Consider the following 27,246-nt stretch of genomic DNA (forward strand, 5'->3'; position numbering starts at 1 on the left):
ATCACTCAATTCCAAGCCATCTATCTCTGTCCTACTTCACACTGTGACATTACACAGACAGATTGACAAAGCCGGGAGCAGAGGGAACAAAGGAACTCTCTCACTTAAAGGGTCCTTGAACTGAGAGTACAACTATATGAGGAAACAATTAAAATAGAGGCACGGGAAGTGAGTGGGATTGAGGGATATGGGGAGGTGAGTGGGATTGAGGGATATGGGGTGGTGAGTGGGATTGAGGGATATGGGGAGGTGAGTGGGATTGAGGGATATGGGGAGGTGGTGGGAATGAGGGATATGGGGAAGTGAGTGGCATTGAGGGAGATGGGGAGGTGGTGGGAATGAGGGATATGGGGAAGTGAGTGGGATTGAGGGAGATGGGGAGGTGGTGGGAATGAGGGATATGGGGAAGTGAGTGGGATTGAGGGATATGGGGAGGTGAGTGGGATTGAGGGATATGGGGAGGTGAGTGGGATTGAGGGATATGGGGAGTTGGTGGGAATGAGGGATATGGGGAAGTGAGTGGGATTGAGGGATATGGGGAGGTGAGTGGGATTGAGGGATATGGGGAGGTGAGTGGGATTGAGGGATATGGGGAGGTGAGTGGGATTGAGGAATATGGGGAGGTGGTGAAATTGAGGGATATGGGGAAGGTGGTGGGAATGAGGGTTATGGGGAGGTTGTGAGATTGAGGGATATGGGGAGGTGGTGAGATTGAGGGATATGGAGAGGTGGTGAGATTGAGGGATATGGGGAGGTGGTGAGATTGAGGGTATTGGAGAGGTGGTGAGATTGAGGGATATGGGGAGGTGGTGGGATTGAGGGATATAGGGAGGTGGTGGGAATGAGGGATATGGGTAGGTGGTGATATTGAGGGACATGGGAAGGTGATGGGATTGAGGGATATGGGGAAGTGAGTGGGATTGAGGGATATGGGGAGGTGGTGGGATTGAGGGAGATGGGGAGGTGAGTGGGATTGAGGAAGATGGGGAGGTGGTGGGATTGAGGGATTGGGGAGGTGAGTGGGATTGAGGGATATGGGGAGGTGAGTGGGATTGAGGGATATGGGGAGGTGGTGATATTGAGGGATATGGGGAGGTGATGGGATTGAGGAATATGGGGAAGTGAGTGGGATTGAGGGATATGGGGAGGTGGTGGGATTGAGGTATATGGGGAGGTGAGTGGGATTGAGGGATATGGGGAAGTGGTGGGAATGAGGGATATGGGGAGGTGAGTGGGATTGAGGGATATGGGGAGGTGAGTGGGATTGAGGGATATGGGGAGGTGATGGGAATGAGGGATATGGGGAAGTGGTGGGATTGAGGGATATGGAGAGATGGTGGGATTGAGGGATATGGGGAGGTGGTGATATTGAGGGATATGGGGAGGTGATGGGATTGAGGGATATGGGGAGGTGGTGGGATTGAGGGATACGGGGAGGTGGTGATATTGAGGGATATGGGGAGGTGGTGGGAATGAGGGATATGGGGAGGTGAGTGGGATTGAGGGATATGGGGAGGTGGTGGGAATGAAGGATATGGGGAGGTGAGTGGGATTGAGGGATTGGGGAGGTGGTGGGAATGAGGGATATGGGGAGGTGGTGGGAATGAGGGATATGGGGAGGTGGTGGGAATGAGGGATATGGGGAGGTGATGGGATTGAGGGATATGGGGAGGTGGTGGGATCGAGGGATATGGGGTGGTGGTGGGAATGAGGGATATGGGGAGGTGGTGGAAATGAGGGATATGGGGAGGTGGTGAGATTGAGGGATATGGGAGGTGAGTGGGATTGAGGGATTGGGGACGTGGTGGGAATGAGGGATATGGGGAGGTGGTGGGAATGAGGGACATGGGAGGTGAGTGGGATTGAGGGATATGGGGAGGTGGTGAGATTGAGGGATTGAGGAGGTGGTGGGAATGAGGGATATGGGGACGTGGTGGGAATGAGGGATATGGAGAGGTGGTGGGATTGAGGGATATGGAGAGGTGGTGGGAATGAGGGATATGGGGAGGTTTGGGGAATGAGGGATATGGGGAGGTGGTGGGATTGAGGGATATGGAGAGGTGGTGGGATTGAGGGATATGGAGAGGTGTGGGAATGAGGGATATAGGGAGTGGTGGGATTGAGGGATATGGAGAGGTGGTGGGATTGAGGGATAGAACATAGAACATAGAATGATACAGCGCAATACAGGCCCTTCGGCCCTCGATGTTGCACCGACATGGAAAAAAACTAAAGGCCATCTAACCTACACTATGCCCTTATCATCCATATGTTTATCCAATAAATTTTTTAATGCCCTCAATGTTGGCGAGTTCACTACTGTTGCAGGTAGGGCATTCCACGGCCTCACCACTCTTTGCGTAAAAAACCCACCTCTGACCTCTGTCCTATATCTATTACCCCTCAATTTAAGGCTATGTCCCCTCGTGCTAGCCACCTCCATCCGCGGGAGAAGGCTCTCGCTGTCCACCCTATCTAACCCTCTGATCATTTTGTATGCCTCTATTAAGTCACCTCTTAACCTTCTTCTCTCTAACGAAAACAACCTCAAGTACATCAGCCTTTCCTCATAAGGATATGGAGAGGTTGTGAGATTGAGGGATATGGGGAGGTGGTGGGATTGAGGAATATGGGGAGGTGGTGGGATTGAGGGATATGTGGAGGTGATGGGATTGAGGGATATGGAGAGGTGTGGGAATGAGGGATATAGGGAGGTTTTGAGATTGAGGGATATGGAGAGGTGTGGGAATGAGGGACATAGGGAGGTTGTGAGATTGAGGGATATGGGGAGATGGTGGGAATGAGGGATATGGGGAGGTGGTGGGAATGAGGGATATGGGGAGGTGGTGGGATTGAGGGAGATGGGGAGGTGGTGGGATTGAGGGATATGGGGAGGTGGTGGGATTGAGGGATATGGGGAGGTGGTGAGATTGAGGGATATGGGGAGGTGGTGGGAATGAGGGATATGGGGAGGTGGTGGGATTGAGGGATATGGAGAGGTGGTGGGATTGAGGGATATGGAGAGGTGTGGGAATGAGGGATATAGGGAGGTGGTGGGAATGAGGGATATGGGGAGGTGGTGGGATTGAGGGATATGGAGAGGTGTGGGAATGAGGGACATAGGGAGGTTGTGAGATTGAGGGATATGGGGAGATGAGTGGGATTGAGGGATATGGGGAGGTGGTGGGAATGAGGGATATGGGGAGGTGGTGGGATTGAGGAATATGGGGAGGTGGTGGGATTGAGGGATATGTGGAGGTGATGGGATTGAGGGATATGGAGAGGTGTGGGAATGAGGGATATAGGGAGGTTTTGAGATTGAGGGATATGGAGAGGTGTGGGAATGAGGGACATAGGGAGGTTGTGAGATTGAGGGCTATGGGGAGATGGTGGGAATGAGGGATATGGGGAGGTGGTGGGAATGAGGGATATGGGGAGGTGGTGGGATTGAGGGATATGGGGAGGTGGTGGGATTGAGGGATATGGGGAGGTGGTGGGATTGAGGGATATGGGGAGGTGGTGAGATTGAGGGATATGGGGAGGTGGTGGGAATGAGGGATATGGGGAGGTGGTGGGATTGAGGGATATGGAGAGGTGGTGGGATTGAGGGATATGGAGAGGTGTGGGAATGAGGGATATAGGGAGGTGGTGGGAATGAGGGATATGGGGAGGTGGTGGGATTGAGGGATATGGAGAGGTGTGGGAATGAGGGACATAGGGAGGTTGTGAGATTGAGGGATATGGGGAGATGAGTGGGATTGAGGGATATGGGGAGGTGGTGGGAATGAGGGATATGGGGAGGTGGTGGGATTGAGGGATATGGGGAGGTGGTGGGATTGAGGGATATGGGGAGGTGGTGAGATTGAGGGATATGGGGAGGTGGTGGGAATGAGGGATATGGGGAGGTGGTGGGATTGAGGGATATGGAGAGGTGGTGGGATTGAGGGATATGGAGAGGTGTGGGAATGAGGGATATAGGGAGGTGGTGGGAATGAGGGATATGGGGAGGTGGTGGGATTGAGGGATATGGAGAGTTGTGGGAATGAGGGACATAGGGAGGTTGTGAGATTGAGGGATATGGGAAGGTGGTGAGATTGAGGGATATGGGGAGGTGGTGGGAATGAGGGATATGGGGAGGTGGTGGGATTGAGGGATATGGAGAGGTGGTGGGATTGAGGGATATGGAGAGGTGTGGGAATGAGGGATATAGGGAGGTGGTGGGAATGAGGGATATGGGGAGGTGGTGGGATTGAGGGATATGGAGAGGTGTGGGAATGAGGGACATAGGGAGGTTGTGAGATTGAGGGATATGGGGAGATGAGTGGGATTGAGGGATATGGGGAGGTGGTGGGAATGAGGGATATGGGGAGGTGGTGAGATTGAGGGATATGGGGAGGTGGTGGGATTGAGGGATATGGGGAGGTGGTGGGAATGAGGGATATGGGGAGGTGGTGAGATTGAGGGATATGGGGAGGTGGTGGGATTGAGGAGGTGGTGGGAATGAGGGATATGGGGAGGTAGTGGGAATGAGGGATATGGGGAGGTGAGTGGGATTGAGGGATATGGGGAGGTGAGTGGGATTGAGGGATATGGAGAGGTGGTGAGATTGAGGGATATGGAGAGGTGGTGAGATTGAGGGATATGGAGAGGTGTGGGAATGAGGGACTTGGGGTGAAAGTGGATATGAAACAGATCACAGAGGATAGAGATTTTGTGCTGATGAGAATCATCTTATTTCCTGAAGATTAATGATGGGAATCTCACTGTGTTTAACTGAACGACCCATCTGTAAGTGGCATTTGCATTGGACTCTTCTCACCTTGATATTGCGAGGACTGGATTGTCTTATTGATTTGCTTCAATATGTCATTCTTGAAATGAGCCTCCGGTTCCGTCCATGTCTCCGACTGATCCTTCAGGGTGGGGAACCTTTCATCAATGAGCTTCTCAATTCTTGACCCAGTCTCCAGATCTTTGACGCGTGATTTCAGCTTCTTCACCTCTTCCGCTGAAAAATGAGAGTCACGCGGATTAGTGACAATCTAACCTGGGCTCAAACTCAACAATCTCCAACCAGCAAACAGTCCAGAAATGGTTGGACAGCCAGATAGGGACTTGCCAAAGCTCGGGATTTCCAGGGAGTCTCCAGGAATTGAAGATTAATGACCTCAGAATGGCTGTGAAGAAACCAGCGAGAATCATCCCGAGGCTATTTCAATAAATTATCTGTTTCCCTTCAACATGTCAGTGTTCTAATCACAAAGTGTTGGAGATGGGAAAAGCAGGGACTGTTTGTTCGGCTGCGGTGATCGGAGGGGAACAATCATTTGATCAAAACTCCAGGAATGTGTCCAATTTGAATTGGCGACCTGTTAACCTGAGTTACCCAAAACAAGGCCCTCACCTACCCTGCACCAACTCCCACGGTCTCCCCCCCCCAACCCACACCCCCCGACCCACACCCCCCCGACCCACACTTTCTCCCCCAACCCACACCTTCCCCCCCAACCCACACCCTCCCCCCAACCCACACCCCCCCAACCCACACCCTCCCCCAACCCACACCCCCCTGACCCACACCCTCCCCCCCCAACCCACACCTTCCCCCCCGACCCACATCCTCCCCCCCAACCCACACCCTCCCCCAACCCACACCCCCCTGACCCACACCCTCCCCCCAACCCACACCTTCCCCCCCCAACCCACACCCCCCCGACCCACCCCCCCCCCGACCCACCCCCCCCCCCCCGACCCACACCTTCCCCCCCGACCCACACCCTCCCCCCAACCCACACCCCCCTGACCCACACCCTCCCCCCCAACCCACACCTTCCCCCCCGACCCACACCCTCCCCCCCAACCCACACCCTCCCCCAACCCACACCCCCCTGACCCACACCCTCCCCCCCCAACCCACACCTTCCCCCCCAACCCACACCCTCCCCCCAACCCACACTAATTAACCAATCCTCTATCCATGCTACTACTTTACCCTTAATGCCATGCATCTTTATCTTATGCAGCAACCTTTTGTGTGGCACCTTGTCAAAGACTTTCTGGAAATCCAGATATACCACATCCATTGGCTCCCCGTTATCTACTGCACTGGTAATGCCCTCAAAAAATTCCACTAAATTAGTTAGGCACGACCTGCCCTTTATGAACCCATGCTACATCTGCCCAATGGGACAATTTCTATCCAGATGCGTCGCTATTTCTTCCTTGATGATAGATTCCAGCATCTTCCCTACTACCGAAGTTAAGCTCACTGGCCTATAATTTCCTGCTCTCTGCCTACCTCCTTTTTTAAACAGTGGCGTCACGTTTGCTAATTTCCAACCCACCGGGACCACCCCAGAGTCTAGTGAATTCTGGTAAATTATCACTAGTATATTTGCAATTTCCCTAGCCATCGCTTTTAGCACTCTGGGATGCATTCCATCAGGGCCAGGAGACTTGTCTACCTTTAGCCCCATTAGCTTGCCCATCACTCCCTCCTTAGTGATAACAATCCTCTCAAGGTCCTCACCTGTCATAGCCTCATTTCTATCAGTCACTGGCATGTTATTTGTGTCTTCCACTGTGAAGACCGACCCAAAAAACCTGTTCAGTTCCTCAGCCATTTCCTCATTTCCCATTATTAAATCTCCCTTCTCATCCTCTAAAAGGACCAATATTTACCTTAGCCACTCTTTTTTGTTTTATATATTTGTTGAAACTTTTACTATCTGTTTTAATATTCTGAGCAAGTTTACTCTCATAATCTATCTTCTTCTTCTTTATAGCTTTTTTAGTAGCTTTCTGTTGCCCCCCTAAAGATTTCCCAGTCCTCTAGTCTCCCACTAATCTTTGCCACTTTGTATGCTTTTTCCTTCAATTTGATACTCTCCCTTATTTCCTTAAATATCCAAGGTTGATTTTCCCTCTTTCTACTGTCCTTCCTTTTTGTTGGTATAAACCTTTGCTGAGCACTGTGAAAAATCGCTTGGAAGGTTCTCCACTGTTCCTCACCTGTTTCACCATAAAGTCTTTGCTCCCAATCTACCTTAGCTAGTTCTTCTCTCATCCCATTGTAATCTCCTTTTTTAAGCACAAAACACTAGTGTTTGATTTTACCTTCTCACCCTCCATCTGTGTTTTAAATTCCACCATATTGTGATCGCTCCTTCCGAGAGGATCCCTAACTATGAGATCATGAATCAAACCTGTCTCATTACACAGGACCAGATCTAGGACCACTTGTTCCCTCGTAGGTTCCATTACATACTGTTCCAGGAAACTATCGCGGATACATTCTATAAACTCCTCCTCAAGACTGCCTTGACCGACCTGGTTAAACCAATCGACATGTAGATTAAAATCCCCCATGATAACTGCTGTACCATTTCCATGCATCAGTTATTTCTTTGTTTATTGCCTGCCCCACCATAATGTTACTATTTGGTGGCCTATAGACTACTCCTATCAGTGACTTTTTTACCTTACTATTCCTGATTTCCACCCAAATGGATTCAACCTTATCCTCCATAGCACCGATATCATCCCTTACTATTGCCCGGATGTCATCCTTAAATAACAGAGCAACACCACCTCCCTTACCATCCACTCTGTCCTTCCGAATAGTTTGATACCTTCGGATATTTAACTCAGAGTCGTGACCATCCTTTAACCATGTTTCAGTAATGGCCACTAAATCATAGTCATTGACGATGATTTGCGGAATCAACTCATTTACTTTATTCCGAATACTACGAGCATTCAGGTAAAGTACACTTATGTTGGCTTTTATACTTCGGTTTTGAATCTTAACACCTTGATCAGTAACCTCTCCTAAATTATAGTTCCTCTTCACGTTTCTCCTAATTTTCCTCGTCGTTGAACCCATATCTTCATGTAACAACCTGCTGCGTCGCTTACCATTTATGTTTTTACTTCCCGTTTTATTCCTTTTAGTCTTTCTGGGCCTATTCACTGAGCTCCACTCAGTCACTGTACTTTGTCCTGTCGCCCTTTGTGATTTTTAACTATGGCTTCTCTGCCTTGCACTTTCCCCCTTCCTGCCTTTTGCTTCTGTCCCTGTTTTACTACCTTCCGACTTCCTGCATTGTTTCCCATCCCCCTGCCACATTAGTTTAAACCCTCCCCAACAGCTCTGGCGAATACCGCCCCCCCCACACACACCCAGGACATAGGTTCCAGTCCTGCCCAGGTGTAACCCGTCCAGTTTGTTCAGGTCCCACCTCCCCTAGAACTGGTCCCAATGCCCCAGGAATCTGAAACCCTCCCCCTGACAACATCCCTTCAGCCACGTATTAATCCTACATATCCTGCCATTTCTACTCTGACTAGAACGTGGCATCGGTAGTAATCCTGAAATCACTACCTTTGAGATCCGATTTCTTAACTTCCTTCCCAGCTCCCTGTATTCTGCTTTTAGGACCTCATCCCTTTCTTTACCTATGCCGTTTGTACCGATGTGTACCACGACCACTGGCTGTTCACCCTCCCCCTTCCAGAATGTCCTGTACCTGCGCCGAGATATCCTTGACCCTAGCACCAGGGAGGCAACACACCATCCTGGAGTCTCGTTTGCGGCCACAGAAACGCCTGTCTATTCCCCTTACAATTGAATCCCCTATAACTATTGCGCTGTCACACGTATTACCCTTACCCTCTACAGCAGAACCAACTGTTGGGCCACAAGTTTGGCTGTTGCTGCTTTCCCCTGAGAGGCCATTCCCCTCAACAGTATCCAAAGCGGGATATCTGTTCTGCAGGGGAATGGCCACAGGATATTCCTGCACTACCGGCCTCACTCTCTTGCTCTGTCTGGTGGTCATCCATTCCCTTCCTGCCTGCGGAGTCTGAGCCTGCGGTGTGACCACCTCTCTATCTGTGCTATCCATGATGCTCTCCAACTCGCGGATGTTCCACAGTGTCTCCAGCCGCCGCTCCAGCTCTGAAACTCGAGCTTCCAGGAGCTGCAACTGGAGACACTTCCTGCGCACATGCTGACCCTGGGGACTGGAACTGTCTCCAGCCTGCCACATGGAGCAAGAGGAGCAGACCACGCCTTGGAGCTGTCCTGCCATGAAATTTTCCTTTAAATTAAACCTCTGAAATTAAACTTGAGAAAGATGTTTTTGTGTCAGATTAAATCCAATCCCCGTGTACTATTTAATTAGCTTTATCCCTGAGTATTTATCCTGTTTGATCTTACAACAAAAATAATAGTTATTTAATTGAAATTTTAAAAATTATTTAATTAAAATTTAAAAAGCCATTTAAATCAACTTAAAAATAGTAATTGAAATCAAATTGTATGATTATGTCAGACTGTTGCTTGACCAGTCTGGGAGACAGCTCTCCCAACCTTGGCACAACCCCCCAATGTTAGCCAGTATTTGTGGCCCATCCCTAACTGCCCGTCAACTGAGTCGGTTTGCTCGGCCATTTCAGACGGCATTTAAGAGTCAACCACATTGTTGTGGGTCTGGAGTCGCGTGTCGGCCAGGCCAGGTAAGGACAACAGATTTCCTTCCCTAAAGAGCAATAGCCAGGACATCTCAATCAGCGCAGGAAAATCAAGTCCAAGTGCCGTGTTTCCCCACCTCAAACCCAACTCCACACTCCATTCCCACCGGGAAGTCGGCTTCCCAATCCTCATTAATGAGAGATGATCAGGTGAAACACATGAAGGTGTTTGACAAAAAGCTGCAGAGCGGATGATTCCCTTTGTGAGGAGTTTAGGACCAGAAGACACAGTTTAAAAAGGGATTCTCCCGTTTAAGCCAATGAGGAGGAAGGAATTCCGTCTCGCAGAGGGTCACTGATCTGTGGAATTCTCAACTGCACAGAACTGTGGGTCATTGAACATATTCAAGGCTGAGTTAAACAGATTACTGATCGTCAAGGGAGGGGTCAAGAGGGTAGGCAGAATGTGAATGTAGAGTTGAGGCCTGAATCAGATCAGCCACAATTATATTTAATAGCAGAGCAGGCTTGAGGGCTCAATGCACACTCAAGCCCCTATTCCTTATGTTCCCCTCTTGCCAGATCCCCCAGCTCCCCCCATCTCGCCAGATCCCCCAGCTCCCCCCCCTCGCGAGATCCCCCAGCTCCCCCCCTCTCGGCAGATCCCCCAGCTCCCCCCACTCTCGCCAGATCCCCCAGCTCCCCCCCTCGCCAGATCCCCCAGCTCCCCCCCCTCGCGAGATCCCCCAGCTCCCCCCCTCTCGGCAGATCCCCCAGCTCCCCCCACTCTCGCCAGATCCCCCAGCTCCCCCCCTCGCCAGACCCCCCAGCTCCCCCCTCTCTCCAGATCCCCCAAGTCCCCCCTCTCGCCAGATCCCCAGCTCCCCCCCTCTCGCCAGATCCCCCAGCTCCCCCCTTTCCAGATTCCCAGCTCCCCCCCCTCTCTCCAGATCCCCCAGCTCCCCCCCCCCAGATCCCCCAGTTCCCCCCCCCCCCAGATCTCCCAGCTCCCCCCTCTCTCCAGATCCCCCAGCTCCCCCCCTCTCTCCAGATCCCCCCGCTCCCCTCTCGCCAGATTCCCAGCTCCCCCCTCTCTCCAGATCCCCAGCTCCCCCCTCTCCAGATCCCCCAGCTCCCCCCTCCCCAGATCCCCCAGCTCCCCCCCCTCGGCAGATCCCCCAGCTCCCCCCTCTCCAGATCCCCAGCTCCCCCCTCTCCAGATCCCTCAGCTCCCCCCTCTCCAGATCCCCAGCTCCCCCTCTCCAGATCCCCAGCTTTGCCCCCTCTCCAGATCCCCAGCTCCCCCCTCTCCAGATCCCTCAGCTCCCCCCTCTCCAGATCCCCAGCTCCCCCTCTCCAGATCCCCAGCTTTGCCCCCTCTCCAGATCCCCAGCTCCCCCCTCTCCAGATCCCCAGCTCCCCCCTCTCGGCAGATCCCCAGCTCCCCCCTCTCCAGATCCCCCAGCTCCCCCCTCTCGCCAGATCCCCAGCTCCCCCCCCTCCAGATCCCCCAGCTCCCCCCCCCTCCAGATCCCCCAGCTCCCCCCCCTCCAGATCCCCCAGCTCCCCCTCTCCAGATCCCCCAGCTCCCCCCTCTCCAGATCCCCAGCTCCCCCCTCTCTCCAGATCCCCAGCTCCCCCCTCTCCAGATCCCTCAGCTCCCCCCTCTCCAGATCCCTCAGCTCCCCCCTCTCCAGATCCCCAGCTCCCCCTCTCCAGATCCCCAGCTTTGCCCCCTCTCCAGATCCCCAGCTCCCCCCTCTCCAGATCCCCAGCTCCCCCCTCTCGGCAGATCCCCAGCTCCCCCCTCTCCAGATCCCCCAGCTCCCCCCTCTCGCCAGATCCCCAGCTCCCCCCCCTCCAGATCCCCCAGCTCCCCCCCCTCCAGATCCCCCAGCTCCCCCCCCTCCACACCCCCCAGCCCCCCCTCTCCAGATCCCCCAGCTCCCCCCTCTCCAGATCCCCAGCTCCCCCCTCTCCAGATCCCCAGCTCCCCCCTCTCCAGATCCCTCAGCTCCCCCCTCTCCAGATCCCTCAGCTCCCCCCTCTCCAGATCCCTCAGCTTCCCCCTCTCCAGATCCCCAGCTCCCCCTCTCCAGATCCCCAGCTTTGCCCCCTCTCCAGATCCCCAGCTCCCCCCTCTCCAGATCCCCAGCTCCCCCCCCCCCTTCGGCAGATCCCCCAGCTGCCCTCTCACCTACTCTCCTGTCCACTCTCTCTGCCCTAGACCCAGCCCCCGATCCCTGCCCCTTTCCCATCCCCCCACTCTTTGACCCTCTCCCAGCACCCCCATCGCTGCCTCTTCTCCAGCTACCACTTTCTACCTTCCCCCAGCTCCTATTCTCTGCCCCTCCCCCAATTCTCTTGGCCCTCATCCCCCCTCGCCCACCCCCACTTACCCAATGCGATGAGGCCGAAGAGGAGACCCAGGAGCAGTAACCCGGCCAGCAGCAACCCCAGCAGCCACTTCCACCAGCTGCAACAACGACAGCAGGAGCACCAGGAGGGGACGGGGCCCAAACTCTCCTCACTCGATCGGATCGCTACAAATAGAGGCAGAAGAAATGTGATCACATTTTTAATATAACCAGAGAATGGGTCTCTGACAGTCGGAGGAGCTGAGCATGGGGGTGAGGTGGTGTGTTGTAGAGGGTGATGTAGAGGGTGCAGAGTTCTATAAAGAGGGACAGAGAGTACAACAGCAAGAATGTTATAGTCAAACTTTAAAACACCACTTTAGCCTCAACTGTGTCCCATTCTGGACACCACACCAAATGGAAGGATGTATCGGCCTGGGAGAGGGGATAGAACATAGAACATTTCAGACGGCATTTAAAAGTCAACCACATTGTTGTGGGTCTGGAGTCGCATGTCGGCCAGGCCAGGTAAGGACAACTTAATGTCATTGACTTGTAACTACTTGCAGCTGGAGCTTGTTAATTAGTTAATTGGATTAGACCAGTTTTCAGAGGCTAGAGTCACAGTATAAATCTGAGCTAGTTACAGTGCAGACTGTGTTTGCACTGAGTGCTGAATTTGGGTGCATTTGAGTGCTATAGTGAGAGTTTGGTGACTGAGGGAGTGCTGAATTTGGGTGCATTTGAGTGCTATAGTGAGAGTTTGGTGACTGAGGGAGTGCTGAATTTGGGTGCATTTGAGTGCCATAGTGAGAGTTTGGTGACTGAGGGAGTGCTGAATTTGGGTGCATTTGAGTGCCATAGTGAGAGTTTGGTGACTGAGGGAGTGCTGAATTTGGGTGCATTTGAGTGCTCTAGTGAGAGTTTGGTGACTGAGGGAGTGCTGCATTTGGGTGCATTTGAGTGCTCTCGTGAGAGTTTGGTGACTGAGGGAGTGCTGAATTTGGGTGCATTTGAATGCTCTAGTGAGAGTTTGGTGACTGAGGGAGTGCTGCATGTGGGTGCATTTGAATGCTATAGTGATAGTTTGGTGACTGAGGGAGTGCTGCATTTGGGTGCATTTGAGTGCTATAGTGAGAGTTTGGTGACTGAGGGAGTGCTGAATTTGGGTGCATTTGAGTGCTATAGTGAGAGTTTGGTGACTGAGGGAGTGCTGAATTTGGGTACATTTGAGTGCTATAGTGAGAGTTTGGTGACTGAGGGAGTGCTGAATTTAGGTACATGGGAGTGCTATAGTGAGAGTTTGGTGACTGAGGGAGTGCTGAATTTGGGTACATTTGAATGCTATAGTGAGAGTTTGGTGACTGAGGGAGTGCTGCATTTGGGTGCATTTGAGTGCTATAGTGAGAGTTTGGTGACTGAGGGAGTGCTGAATGTGGGTGCATTTGAGTGCTATAGTGAGAGTTTGGTGACTGAGGGAGTTAGGTGAGGAGGGAGTAAGGTGCTTCTTTCATTTCATTTCCTACATTTCCTCAAAGAGCGTGAAGGGAGCCGGGAGTTTACAGAGAGTACAGCTGACTGGGAGCAGAGTCGGAGGGTGGAGTTCCAGTTGGTTCACAAGGCAGCTACATTCTGTAAGGTAAGAGGGATGGAGGCTAGGGCAGTTGCATGCTCCTCCTGTAGGATGTGGATGGTGAGGGATGCCACCGGTGTCTCCGCTGACTATACCTGCGGGAAGTGCACCCAACTCCAGCTCCTCAGAGACCGTGTTGCAGAACTGGAGCTGGATGAACTTCGGATCATCCGGGAGGCAGAGGGGGTAATAGAGAAGAGTTACAGGGAGGTAGCCACACCCAAGGTACAGGACAAGGGTAGCTGGGTTTCAGTCAGGGGAAAGAAAACGAACAGGCAGACAGTGTAGGGATCCCTCGTGGCCGTTCCCCTTCAAAACAAGTATATCGTTTTGGATGATGGAAGGGGGGAGAATAGAAAAGGAATAGTGATAGGAGACTCAATGGTTAGGGCAATAGATTGGAGATTCTGTGGTCGCGAGTGAGACTCCTGGAAGGTATGTTGCCTCCCGGGTGCCAGGGATGTCTCGGATCGTGTCTTCAGGATCCTTAAGGGGGAGGGTGAGCAGCCAGAAGTCGTGGTGCACATTGGTGCCAACGACGTAGGTAGGAAAAGGGGTGTGGATGTAATAAACATGTTTAGGGAGTTAGGCTGGAAGTTAAAGCCCAGGACAGACAGAGTTGGCATCTCTGGTTTGTTGCCGGTGCCACGTGATAGCGAGGCTAGGAATAGGGAGAGAGTGCAGTTGAACACGTGGCTGCAGGAATGGTGTAGGAGGGAGGGCTTCAGGTATTTGGATAATTGGAGCGCATTCTGGGGAAGGTGGGACCTGTACAAGCAGGACGGGTTGCATCCGAACCAGAGGGGCACCAATATCCTGGGGGGAAGGTTTTCTAGTCGTCTTCGGGAGGGTTTAAACTAATTTGGCAGGGGAATGGGAACCGGATCTGTAGTCCAGCAACTAAGGTAGCCGATGTTCAGGATGTCAAAGTGTGTAGTGACGCAGTGGGGAAGGTAACACTGACAAAGGAGAGTACTTGCAGGCAAGGAGATGGGTTGAAGTGTGTATACTTCAACGCAAGAAGCATCAGGAATAAGGTGGGTGAACGTAAGGCATGGATCGGTACTTGGGACTACGATGTGGTGGCCATCACGGAAACTTGGATAGAAGAGGGGCAGAAATGGTTGTTGGAGGTCCCTGGTTATAGATGTTTCAACAAGATTAGGGAGGATGGTAAAAGAGGTGGGGGGGGGGTGGCATTGTTAATTAGAGATAGTATAACAGCTGCAGGAAGGCAGTTCGAGGAGGATCTGCCTACTGAGGTAATATGGGTCGAAGTTAGAAATAGGAAAGGAGCAGTCACCTTGTTGAGAGTTTTCTATAGGCCCCCCAATAGCAGCAGAGATGTGGAGGAACAGATTGGGAAACAGATTTTGGAAAGGTGCAGAAGTCACAGGGTAGTAGTCATTGGTGACTTCAACTTCCCAAACATTGAGTGGAAACTCTTTAGATCAAATAGTTTGGGTGGGGTGGTGTTTGTGCAGTGTGCCCAGGAAGCTTTTCTAACACAGTATGTAGATTGTCCGACCAGAGGGGAGGCCATATTGGATTTGATACTTGGTAATGAACCAGGGCAGGTGATAGATTTGTTAGTGGGGGAGCATTTTGGAGGTAGTGACCACAATTCTGTGACTTTCACTTTAGTAATGGAGAGGGATAGGTGCATGCAACAGGGCAAGGTTTACAATTGGGGGAAGGGTAAATACGATGCTATCAGACAAGAACTGAAGTGCATAAGTTGGGAACATAGGCTGTCAGGGAAGGACACAAGTGAAATATGGAACTTGTTCAAGGAACAGGTACTGCGTGTCTTTGATATGTATGTCCCTGTCAGGCAGGGAAGAGATGGCCGAGTGAGGGAACCATGGTTGACAAGAGAGGTTGAATGTCTTGTTAAGAGGAAGAAGGAGACTTATGTAAGGCTGAGGAAACAAGGTTCAGACAGGGCGCTTGAGGGATACAAGATAGCCAGGAGGGAACTGGGGAAAGGGATTAGGAGAGCTAAGAGAGGGCATGAAAAATCTTTGGCAGGTAGGATAAAGGAAAACCCCAAGGCCTTTTACACATATGTGAGAAATATGAGAATGACTAGAGCGAGGGTGGGTCCGATCAAGGACAGTAACGGGAGATTGTGTATTGAGTCTGAAGAGATAGGAGAGGTCTTGAACAAGTACTTTTCTTCAGTATTTATGAATGAGAGAGGCCATATTGTTGGAGAGGACAGTGTGAAACAGACTGGTAAGCTCAAGGAGATATGTGTTAGGAAGGAAGATGTGTCTGGCATTTTGAAAAACTTGAGGATAGACAAGTCCCCCGGGCCTGACGGGATATATCCAAGGATTCTATGGGAAGCAAGAGATGAAATTGCAGAGCCGTTGGCAATGATCTTTTCATCCTCACTGTCAACAGGGGTGGTACCAGAGGATTGGAGAGTGGCGAATGTCATGCCCCTGTTCAAAAAAGGGAATCGGGATAACCCTGGGAATTAAAGGCCAGTTAGTCTTACTTCGGTGGTAGGCAAAGTAATGGAAAGGGTACTGAGGGATAGGATTTCCGAGTATCTGGAAAGACAGTATTTGATTAGGGATAGTCAGCACGGATTTGTGAGGGGTAGTTCTTGCCTCACAAGTCTTATTGAATTCTTTGAGGAGGTGACCAAGCATGTGGATGCAGGTAAAGCAGTGGATGTGGTGTACATGGATTTTAGTAAGGCATTTGATAAGGTTCCCCATGGTAGGCTTATGCAGAAAGTAAGGAGCCATGGGATAGTGGGAAATTTGGCCAGTTGGATAACGAACTGGCTAACCGATAGAAGACAGAGAGTGGTGGTGGATGGCAAATATTCAGCCTGGAGCCCAGTTATCAGTGGCGTACCGCAGGGATCAGTTCTGGGTCCTCTGCTGTTTGTGATTTTCATTAACGACTTGGATGAGGGAGTTGAAGGGTGGGTCAGTAAATTTGCAGATGATACGAAGATTGGTGGAGTTGTGGATAGTGAGGAGGGCTGTTGTCGGCTGCAAAGAGACATAGATAGGATGCAGAGCTGGGCTAAGAAGTGGCAGATGGAGTTTAACCCTGAAAAGTGTGAGGATGTCCATTTTGGAAGGTCAAATATGAATGCGGAATACAGGGTTAACGGTAGGGTTTTGGCAATGTGGAGGAGCAGAGAGATCTTGGGGTCTATGTTCATAGATCTTTGAAAGTTGCCACTCAAGTGGATAGAGCTGTGAAGAAAGCCTATGGTGTGCTAGCGTTCATTAGCAGAGGGATTGAATTTAAGAGCCGTGAGATGATGATGCAGCTGTACAAAACCTTGGTCAGGCCACATTTGGAGTACTGTGCAGTTCTGGTCGCCTCATTTTAGGAAGGATGTGGAAGCTTTGGAAAAGGTGCAAAGGAGATTTACCAGGATGTTGCCTGGAATGGAGAGGAGGTCATACGAGGAAAGGTTGAGGGTGCTAGGCCTTTTCTTATTAGAATGGAGAAGGATGAGGGGCGACTTGATAGAGGTTTATAAGATGATCAGGGGACTATATAGAGTAGACAGTCAGAGACTTTCCCCCCGGGTGGAACACACCATTACAAGGGGACATAAATTTCAGGTGAATGGTGGAAGATATAGGGCGGATGTCAGAGGGAGGTTCTTTACCCAGAGAGTAGTGGGGGCATGGAATGCACTGCCTGTGGAAGTAGTTGAGTCGGAAAAGTTAGGGACCTTCAAGTGGCTATTGGATAGGAGAATTCAGAATGTCCAATTCACTGAACAGCACTGCCCGGATTCTCCGCTATCCGGCGGGCGGGCCGTACCGGGGCCAAAGAGTGGCGTGAACCACTCCAGCATCGGGCCGCCCGGAATCCTCCGCACCTTCGGGGGCTAGGCCGGCGTTGGAGTGGTTGGCGCAGCGCCAACCGGCGCCAAAGGGTCTCCGCTAGCCGGCGCGAGCTGGCACATGCGCAGGAGCGCCAACATGTTCCCAGAACCGCTGCCGTGATTCCTGCACACGAGCAGGGGGTTTCTTCTCCGCGCCGGCCATGGCGGAGCTTTACACAGGCCGGCGGGGAGGGAAGGAATGCCCCCAAGGCACAAGCTCACCGGCAGATCGATGAGCCCCAATCAAGGGCCAGGTCACCGTGGGTTGAGGTATATATTTATTGCAGTAATGTTATTAAAGAACCCAGGTTAAGCATTTCCAGACTGTGTATCTGATAAAGCTGTAATTAACAAGTTGTAAAAGATAAGGTCATGATTGGTTCTAACCATTTGCTTGTTTTATATATGGTTAATGGGATGTTGTTTTGATTGCTCGAGATTCCCTGGAGAGTAGATCATTTGAGAGGTTGTATTTAGTCCTAGCTGAGCAGATCAGGGATACAGATGATGTAATTAATGGGAGGAGCCAAGGCAGTCTGTAATTTTGCAGTTTGCCATAGGATTTGAGTCTGACAAGACAGAAGGATTTTAAGTTGAGCAGCAGTTTCACCAAACACTGCTGGGTGAGCAGAAGTGTACTGGTTCTGCTCCTGAACGACTCTCTCCAAACGTCTCGACACATCTAAGCAAGAATCTATTTGTTAACTTTACTTAGAAGTGGCATTTGGACAGTATTGGGTTGCTTCATTTGAGTTAGTAGCAAGTATAGATGGTACGTTGAAGGTTTTCTTTGTGTTTAAGAATTGTTTAACTGATCATTGTAACGCTAGTTTCTTTGATGTTGTTGTGGGCAATTCTGTGTTTAAATTAAAGTTTGTTTTCACGTAAAAGATTCCTATTGGTCAGAGTCATCACTCCCGGGGTGAAGTATCCTTCCCTCACAGTTTTACAAATAGAAAAAATATTTGAGATTCTCATCCGGTATCCTGACAAAAGTTATGGTCTGGTCCGGTATCCGAACAAGTTAGATACAGCTCTTGGGGGTAAAGAGATCAGAGGATTTGGGGGGAAGGTGGGGACTGGTTACTGAATTGGATGATCAGCCATGATCATAATGAATGGCAGAGCAGGCTCGAAGGGCTGAATGGCCTCCTCCAGTTGCCATTCCCTGACATTCTATGCTTCAGACCATGAATGGCTTGGGGAGAAAATAAGGAGAGAATGTTTCCAGTGGGAGGAGGGTTGGTAACCAAAGGGACACAGATTTAAAATAAGTCTGAAAGGAGCCAGAGGAGGCGGCTGAGGAGCATGTTTTACATGAGTTGTGATCTGGGACATGCCAACCTGGAAGGGAGATGGAAGCAGTAACTCTCAAAGAGAAATTGAACAAATACTGAGGAGAAAATAGAAGATTGATGGGGAAAGAGCGGGGTGCGCTATTAATTGAATAACTCTTTCACAGAGCCGTCACAGGCATGAGGGCCGAGTGACCCATTTCTGTGCCATATCGTTCTGTGATTATAAACAAGGTGTTTGCACTTTTTACATTAGCACCTACCGTGCCTTCAATTGTTACCGCATCTCACCACAACGGGAGCAAAGTTCACTCACCTGCGTATGTTGCCTTGTCCTTAGTTGACATTTTCAAAGCTCCTGGACAAACAGAAACAGGAATATTTATCTCTCCAGTGAACAGGCAACAGTATCAGAGAATGATAGAGAGAATGTTAGAGACAGAGTGATAGAAAGTGTCAGATAGAGAGAAAAAGAGACAGAGAGAGAGGGAGAGAATCAGACAGAGATTGTAGAAAGATTGAAGCTTTAATTGAACTCTGAAATGATTGATTTGCAACAGGTTACCGGTTTTGTGAAATATAAACTGGAGATCTTAGTCATTGCTACAGGCTTCCCAAACTGCACCCATTCCCCTGCATTATCCAGTCTACCCTCCACTTACCGTTCGTTTGAGCCCTGACTCCTGATGCTGTGTCATGTGAAAATACCTGCCCTTGCTTCAATGTGCCATCTGTTGTAGCCACTGTGAAAGACAGACCGTTATCAGATTAAACTGCAGAGTTTCACAGCGCAAAGTGCACACTTCATATTTTACATCAACTTCTCCATTCTATTTGTGGCACCATCAGTCTGTGCCCACAGGGAACAAATCCAGGATCACAGGGTAATGTGTGTGTGGAGCCGGAGGATGGAGGTAGGTTTCGAAATGAATACTTTGTGTCGGTGTTCACTATTGAGAGGGACGGTGTGGGTACAGAAATCAGGGAGAAGGACTGTAATAAAATTAAAGAGATTAACACAGACAGAGAGCAGGTTCTGAGTAGTCTGGCAGGCTTTAAAGTAGACAAATCTCCAGGCCCAGATGAAATGTATCCCAGGCTGCTGAGTGAGGCAAGGGAGGAAATAGCAGGGGCGCTGGCAATGGTTTACAATTCCTCTCTGGCCACAGGAGAGGTGCCGGGGGACTGGAGGATAGTCAATGTGGTACCATTATTCAAGAAGGGAGGAGGGATAAACCAGGAAACTACAGACCAATCAGTCTAACCTCAATGGTGGGGAAACTATTGGAACCAATTCTGAGAGACAGAATTAATCTGCATTTGGAGAGGTAGGGATGAATCAAGAACAGTCAGCATGGTTTTGTTAAGGGGAGGTCATGTCTGACCAACTTGATTGAGTTTTACAAAGAGGTGAGCCAGTTGTGTAGATGAGGGTAATGTATTTGACGTGGTCTACTTGGACTTCAGCAAGGCCTGTAATAAGGCCCCACATGGGAGACTGGCAGCGAAGGTCAGAGCCAATGGGATCCAAGGAAATTTGGCAAATTGGATCCAGAATTGGCTGCGTGGCAGGAAGCAGAGGGTGATGGGTGAGAGGTGTTTTTCTGACTGGAAGCCTGTGTCCAGTGGGGTCCCACAGGGATCAGTGTTGGGGTCCCGCAGGGATCAGTGTTGGGGCCCCGCAGGGATCAGTGTTGGGGTCCCGCAGGGATCAGTGTTGGGGTCCCGCAGGGATCAGTGTTGGGGTCCCGCAGGGATCAGTGTTGGGGTCCCGCAGGGATCAGTGTTGGGGTCCCGCAGGGATCAGTGTTGGGGTCCCGCAGGGATCAGTGTTGGGGTCCCGCAGGGATCAGTGTTGGGGTCCCGCAGGGATCAGTGTTGGGGTCCCGCAGGGATCAGTGTTGGGGTCCCACAGGGATCAGTGTTGGGGTTCTGCAGGGATCAGTGTTGGGGTCCCACAGGGATCAGTGTTGGGGTCCCACAGGGATCAGTGTTGGGGACAGGGATCAGTGTTGGGGACAGGGATCAGTGTTGGGGTCCCGCAGGGATCAGTGTTGGGGTCCCGCAGGGATCAGTGTTGGTGTCCCACAGGGATCAGTGTTGGGGAGAGGGATCAGTGTTGGGGTCCCACAGGGATCAGTGTTGGGGTCCCACAGGGATCAGTGTTGGGGACAGGGATCAGTGTTGGGGTCCCACAGGGATCAGTGTTGGGGTCCCACAGGGATCAGTGTTGGGGCCCCGCAGGGATCAGTGTTGGGGTCCCACAGGGATCAGTGTTGGGGTCCCACAGGGATCAGTGTTGGGGTCCCACAGGGATCAGTGTTGGGGTCCCCCAGGGATCAGTGTTGGGGTCCCGCAGGGATCAGTGTTGGGGTCCCGCAGGGATCAGTGTTGGGGACAGGGATCAGTGTTGGGGACAGGGATCAGTGTTGGGGTCCCACAGGGATCAGTGTTGGGGACAGGGATCAGTGTTGGGGACAGGGATCAGTGTTGGGGTCCCACAGGGATCAGTGTTGGGGTCCCACAGGGATCAGTGTTGGGGTTCCACAGGGATCAGTGTTGGGGTCCCGCAGGGATCAGTGTTGGGGTCCCGCAGGGATCAGTGTTGGGGTCCCACAGGGATCAGTGTTGGGGTCCCACAGGGATCAGTGTTGGGGTCCCACAGGGATCAGTGTTGGGAACAGGGATCAGTGTTGGGGTCCCACAGGGATCAGTGTTGGGGTCCCACAGGGATCAGTGTTGGGGACAGGGATCAGTGTTGGGGTCCCACAGGGATCAGTGTTGGGGTCCCACAGGGATCAGTGTTGGGGTCCCACAGGGATCAGTGTTGGGGTCCCACAGGGATCAGTGTTGGGGTCCCACAGGGATCAGTGTTGGGGTCTCGCTGGGATCAGTGTTGGGGTCCCACAGGGATCAGTGTTGGGATCCCACAGGGATCAGTGTTGGGGACAGGGATCAGTGTTGGGGACAGGGATCAGTGTTGGGGTCCCACAGGGATCAGTGTTGGGGACAGGGATCAGTGTTGGGGTCCCACAGGGATCAGTGTCGGGGTCCCGCAGGGATCAGTGTTGGGGTCCCGCAGGGATCAGTGTTGGGGTCCCACAGGGATCAGTGTTGGGGTCCCACAGGGATCAGTGTTGGGGTCCCACAGGGATCAGTGTTGGGGTCCCGCAGGGATCAGTGTTGGGGTCCCACAGGGATCAGTGTTGGGGTCCCACAGGGATCAGTGTTGGGGTCCCACAGGGATCAGTGTTGGGGTCCCACAGGGATCAGTGTTGGGGACAGGGATCAGTGTTGGGGTCCCACAGGGATCAGTGTTGGGGTCCCACAGGGATCAGTGTTGGGGACAGGGATCAGTGTTGGGGACAGGGATCAGTGTTGGGGTCTCGCTGGGATCAGTGTTGGGGTCCCACAGGGATCAGTGTTGGGATCCCACAGGGATCAGTGTTGGGGACAGGGATCAGTGTTGGGGACAGGGATCAGTGTTGGGGTCCCACAGGGATCAGTGTTGGGGTCCCACAGGGATCAGTGTTGGGGACAGGGATCAGTGTTGGGGTCCCACAGGGATCAGTGTTGGGGTCCCACAGGGATCAGTGTTGGGGACAGGGATCAGTGTTGGGGACAGGGATCAGTGTTGGGGTCCCACAGGGATCAGTGTTGGGGTCCCACAGGGATCAGTGTTGGGGACAGGGATCAGTGTTGGGGACAGGGATCAGTGTTGGGGTCCCACAGGGATCAGTGTTGGGGTCCCACAGGGATCAGTGTTGGGGACAGGGATCAGTGTTGGGGTCCCGCAGGGATCAGTGTTGGGGTCCCACAGGGATCAGTGTTGGGGACAGGGATCAGTGTTGGGGTCCCACAGGGATCAGTGTTGGGGTCCCACAGGGATCAGTGTTGGGGACAGGGATCAGTGTTGGGGTCCCACAGGGATCAGTGTTGGGGTCCCACAGGGATCAGTGTTGGGGTCCCACAGGGATCAGTGTCGGGGTCCCGCAGGGATCAGTGTTGGGGTCCCGCAGGGATCAGTGTTGGGGTCCCACAGGGGTCAGTGTTGGGGCCTTTGCTGTTTGTGGTTTATATAAATGATTCAGACATTAATGTAGGAGGGTTGATCAGTAAGTTTGCTGATGATACAAAAATTGGTGGGGTGGTAAATAGTGAGGAGGAGAGCCTTCGATTACAGGAGGATATCGACGGGCTGGTCAGATGGGCTGATCAGTGGCAAATGGAATTCAATGTGGATAAGTGTGAGGTGATGCACTTGGGCAGGACAAACAAGGCAAAGGGAATACAGGATAAACGGCAGAACCCTGGGAAGCACCGAGGGTCAGAGGGACCTTGGTGTGCATGTACACCAGTCCGTTAAGGTAGCAGAGCAGGTGGATACAGTGGTTAAGAAGGCAGATGGTAAACTTGCCTTTTTTAGCCGAGGCATAGGGTTTAAGAGCAGGGAGGTTATGTTGGAACTGTGTAAAACATTGGTTAGGCCACAGCTCGAGTATTGTGTGCAGTTCTGGAATCCACATTATAGGAGGGATGTGATAGCCACTGGAAAGGGTGCAGAGGGGATTTACCAGGATGTTGCCTGGGCTGGAGAGTTTTAGTTATGAAGAGAGATTGGATAGACTGGGATTGTTTTCCTTGGAGCAGAGGAGACTGAGGGGGGACATGACTGAGGTGTATAAAATGATGAGGGGCATAGATAGAGTAGGCAGGAAGAAACCTTTCCCCTTGGTGAAGGGATCAATGGCCAGGGGGCAGAGATTTACGGTAAGGAGCAGGAGGTTTAGAGGGGATGTGAGGGAAAACCTTTCACCCAGAGGGTGGTGGGAGTCTGGAACTCGCTGCCTGAAAGGGTGGTGGAGGCAGAGACCCTCACAGCATTTACAAAGTATTTAGATGTGTGCCTGCGATCCCAGGGCAGACACAGCTATGGGCCAAGTGCTGGGAAATTGGATGGGGGTTGAGGGCAAAATCTCTAAATTTGCAGATGATGCAAAGCGAGGGAGAATAGTGAATTGTGGGGATGAAGCTGAGCGACTTCAGAGGGACATTGACAAGTTGGCCAAATGGGCAGACACCTGGCAGATTAACGTCAATGCAGCAAAATGTGAGGTAATGCATTTTGGGAGAAGGAACATGGGGAGACAATACAGGCTCAATGGTACAACATTGAGGGGAATACAGGAGCAGAGGGACCTCGGGGTTCAAGTGCATCATTATCTGAAGGTGGCCAGACAAGTTGAAACAGTTGTTGAGAAGGCTTAGAGCATCCTTGGGTTTATAAATAAAGGCAGAGAGTATAAAAGCAAGGACGTGATGCTGTACCTCTACAAATCATTGGTCAGAACACATTTGGAATATTGTGTTCAGTTCTGGGCACCTTATTTAAGGGAAGCTTGTTAAAGCCCTGGAGAGAGAGCAAAGGAGATTTACTAGAATGATTCAAGGAATGAGGAATTTTAGATCCAGGGAAAGATTGGAGAAATTGGGCTGGTTCTCCTTGGAGCAGAGAAGATTAAGAGGCGACCTTATTGAGATGTTCACAATGCTGAACAATTTTGACAGGGTATAGAAGGATATCCTGTTCCCACTGGTTGGTATGTCAGTGACTGGGGGCCATCATTTCCAAATGGTCAGCGAGAGAGCTCGGAGTGGGATGAGGAGAAAACTCTTTACTCAGAGTTGTTGGGGTTTGGAATGTGCTGCCTGGGAGAGTGGAGGAGGTGGATTCCATAGGAGGTTTCAAAAGAGAGCTGGATATATATTTCAAAGGGATTAATTTCGAGGGTTAAGGAGATAGAGAATGGGATTATCTGGGTAGCTATTTTGGGAGTTGGTGCAGACAAAATGGGCAGAATGGCCTCTTTCTGTGCCGTAAATAACAAACAAATTGTTCAGCTAAGGGGTTGTAACATAAGAGAGGAGCGGGGATCTGGGAAATGAAATGAAATGAAAATGAAAATTGCTTATAATGAAGTTACTGTGAAAAACCCCTAGTCGCCACATTCCAGCGTCTGTTCGGGGAGGCTGGTACGGGAACTGAACCGTGCTGCTGGCCTGCCTTGGGTCTGACACAGAGGTGAGAGCGTCGAAGGGGCTTAAAGTGTGTCGGGCTCAAAGGGTGAGGGGAGTGCATGGGCAACGGAGTTGCAGGGGTTGAATGGGTAAGGGGTGAAGGAGATGCAGGCAGCAAGGGTAGGCAAGGGATTAAAGGGATGAGGGGGAGCGGGCAATGGGGTGCAAGGTGGCAAATGGGGGGGGTAAGAGGCTGAGGGGGTTGTAGGGGGAAATGGGGGTGAAGGGTTAAGGGAACTGCGTTGTTATCACATGGAGCTGCGACGATTCGGCAGGAATCTGCATCTTGTACTTCCATATCTAGTCCCAGTACGTGCTTACTTTTTTTGTTCTCCAAAAGTTTATTTTCCTTTGTAACTTTGAGTCTACTTTAATCTTCTCACAATAGTATCTCCATGCAAACAATTTATTCCAGTTGAAATTGTCCGGATTTTCCCCAATTTAAGTTAATGGGCTGAATTTGTCGCTCCTCAATCCCGGGAGCGAATGATGACAGTGATAATAACCATTGGAATAAATCATTTTCTCCTCTCCTCCTTCTTCCTCAGCTATCCAGAATCCCTGCTTGATTCAGACTAGTCCCTACAGCTAGTTATTCATTCCGAGCCCACCCTGATCCCGTTGTTACAGTAGGAGGGTTTGCGGGATTGCAGATTGGGCTGTTTTAGCAATGGGCTATGTCCGGGGTTAGGTTTGGGGTTGAATTGGGACTGGGGTTGGATTCAGGGTTGCGTTGGGTTTCTCTGCAGCTGGGACTGGATACGGGAATGTCGATCCCTGAGTGCATTTGGGCATTACCAGAGAAGCTGCTGGGAACACCGGAGAATAGTTTGCCAGTGTCCTTGCTCAGGATCAGAAGCTCGGTGTCCTTCTTGGGAGGAGAATTTTCCTTCTCCAGCAGCAGGAATTTATAGTCTTTCTGCAAAATGTCCGCAGCTTCCGTGGTCCCCACTGTGGAGAGAAACATTGTGAATAGAGGCTGACTGAAACAACCACCTGCTGAGACATACACATTCCCCACCCTGATACACCCACTGTCCCCACCCTGATACACACACAGTCCCCACCCTGATACACCCACTGTCCCCACCCTGATACACACACATTCCCCACCCTGTTACACACACATTCCCCACCCTGATACACACACATTCCCCACCCTGATACACACACAGTCCCCACCCTGATACACACACAGTCCCCACCCTGTTACACACACATTCCCCACCCTGATACACACACAGTCCCCACCCTGATACACACACAGTCCCCACCCTGTTACACACACATTCCCCACCCTGATACACACACAGTCCCCACCCTGTTACACACAACACTGTCCCCACCCTGATACACACACAGTCCCCACCCTGATACACACACAGTCCCCACCCTGATATACACACTGTCCCCACCCTGATACACACACAGTCCCCACCCTGTTACACACAACACTGTCCCCACCCTGATACACACACAGTCCCCACCCTGATACACACACAGTCCCCACCCTGATACACACACAGTCCCCACCCTGATACACACACAGTCCCCACCCTGATACACACACATTCCCCACCCTGTTAGACACACAGTCCCCACCCTGATACACACACAGTCCCCACCCTGATACACACACAGTCCCCACCCTGATGCACACACAGTCCCCACCCTGATGCACACACAGTCCCCACCCTGATACACACACAGTCCCCACCCTGATACACACACAGTCCCCACCCTGTTAGACACACAGTCCCCACCCTGATACACACACAGTCCCCACCCTGAGACACACACAGTCCCCACCCTGATACACACACAGTCCCCACCCTGATACACACACATTCCCCACCCTGAGACACACACAGTCCCCACCCTGAGACACACACAGTCCCCACCCTGATACACACAACACAGTCCCCACCCTGTTACACACACAGTCCCCACCCTGATACACACAACACAGTCCCCACCCTGATACACACACAGTCCCCACCCTGATACACACGCAGTTCCCACCCTGATACACACGCAGTCCCCACCCTGATACACACAACACAGTCCCCACCCTGATACACACAACACAGTCCCCACCCTGATACACACAACACAGTCCCCACCCTGATACACACACAGTCCCCACCCTCATACCCACACAGTCCCCATCCTGATACACACACAGTCCCCACCCTGATACACACAACACAGTCCCCACCCTGATACACACAACACAGTCCCCACCCTGATTAGGACTGAGTTTAGGAGGAACTTCTTCACCCAAAGGGTTGTGAATCTATGGAATTCCTTGCCCAGTGAAGCAGTTGAGGCTCCTTCATTACATGTTTTTAAGGTAAAGATAGATAGTTTTTTGAAGAATAAAGGGATTAAGGGTTATGGTGTTCGGGCCGGAAAGTGGAGCTGAGTCCACAAAAGATCAGCCATGATCTAATTGAATGGCGGAGCAGGCTCGAGGGGCCAGATGGCCTACTCCTGCTCCTAGTTCTTATGTTCTTATGTTCTTATGATACACACAGT

The 27,246-nt window shown here is 51.5% G+C and overlaps 1 protein-coding gene across 1 annotated transcript in view; it reads right to left on the minus strand.

Moving 5' to 3' along the window:
* Positions 1-27,246, minus strand: part of LOC119979315 (collagen alpha-1(XVII) chain-like) — a 236,466-nt gene that overhangs the window by 124,213 nt on the left and 85,007 nt on the right. The window contains 5 exon segments of the mRNA XM_038821395.1: positions 4,820-5,008; positions 11,874-12,017; positions 18,947-18,988; positions 19,293-19,373; positions 25,507-25,659. Coding sequence (XP_038677323.1) covers positions 4,820-5,008; positions 11,874-12,017; positions 18,947-18,988; positions 19,293-19,373; positions 25,507-25,659 — 609 coding nt within the window.

This window comes from Scyliorhinus canicula, chromosome 16 (assembly GCF_902713615.1).
Source record: "Scyliorhinus canicula chromosome 16, sScyCan1.1, whole genome shotgun sequence".
NCBI lineage: Eukaryota > Metazoa > Chordata > Chondrichthyes > Carcharhiniformes > Scyliorhinidae > Scyliorhinus > Scyliorhinus canicula.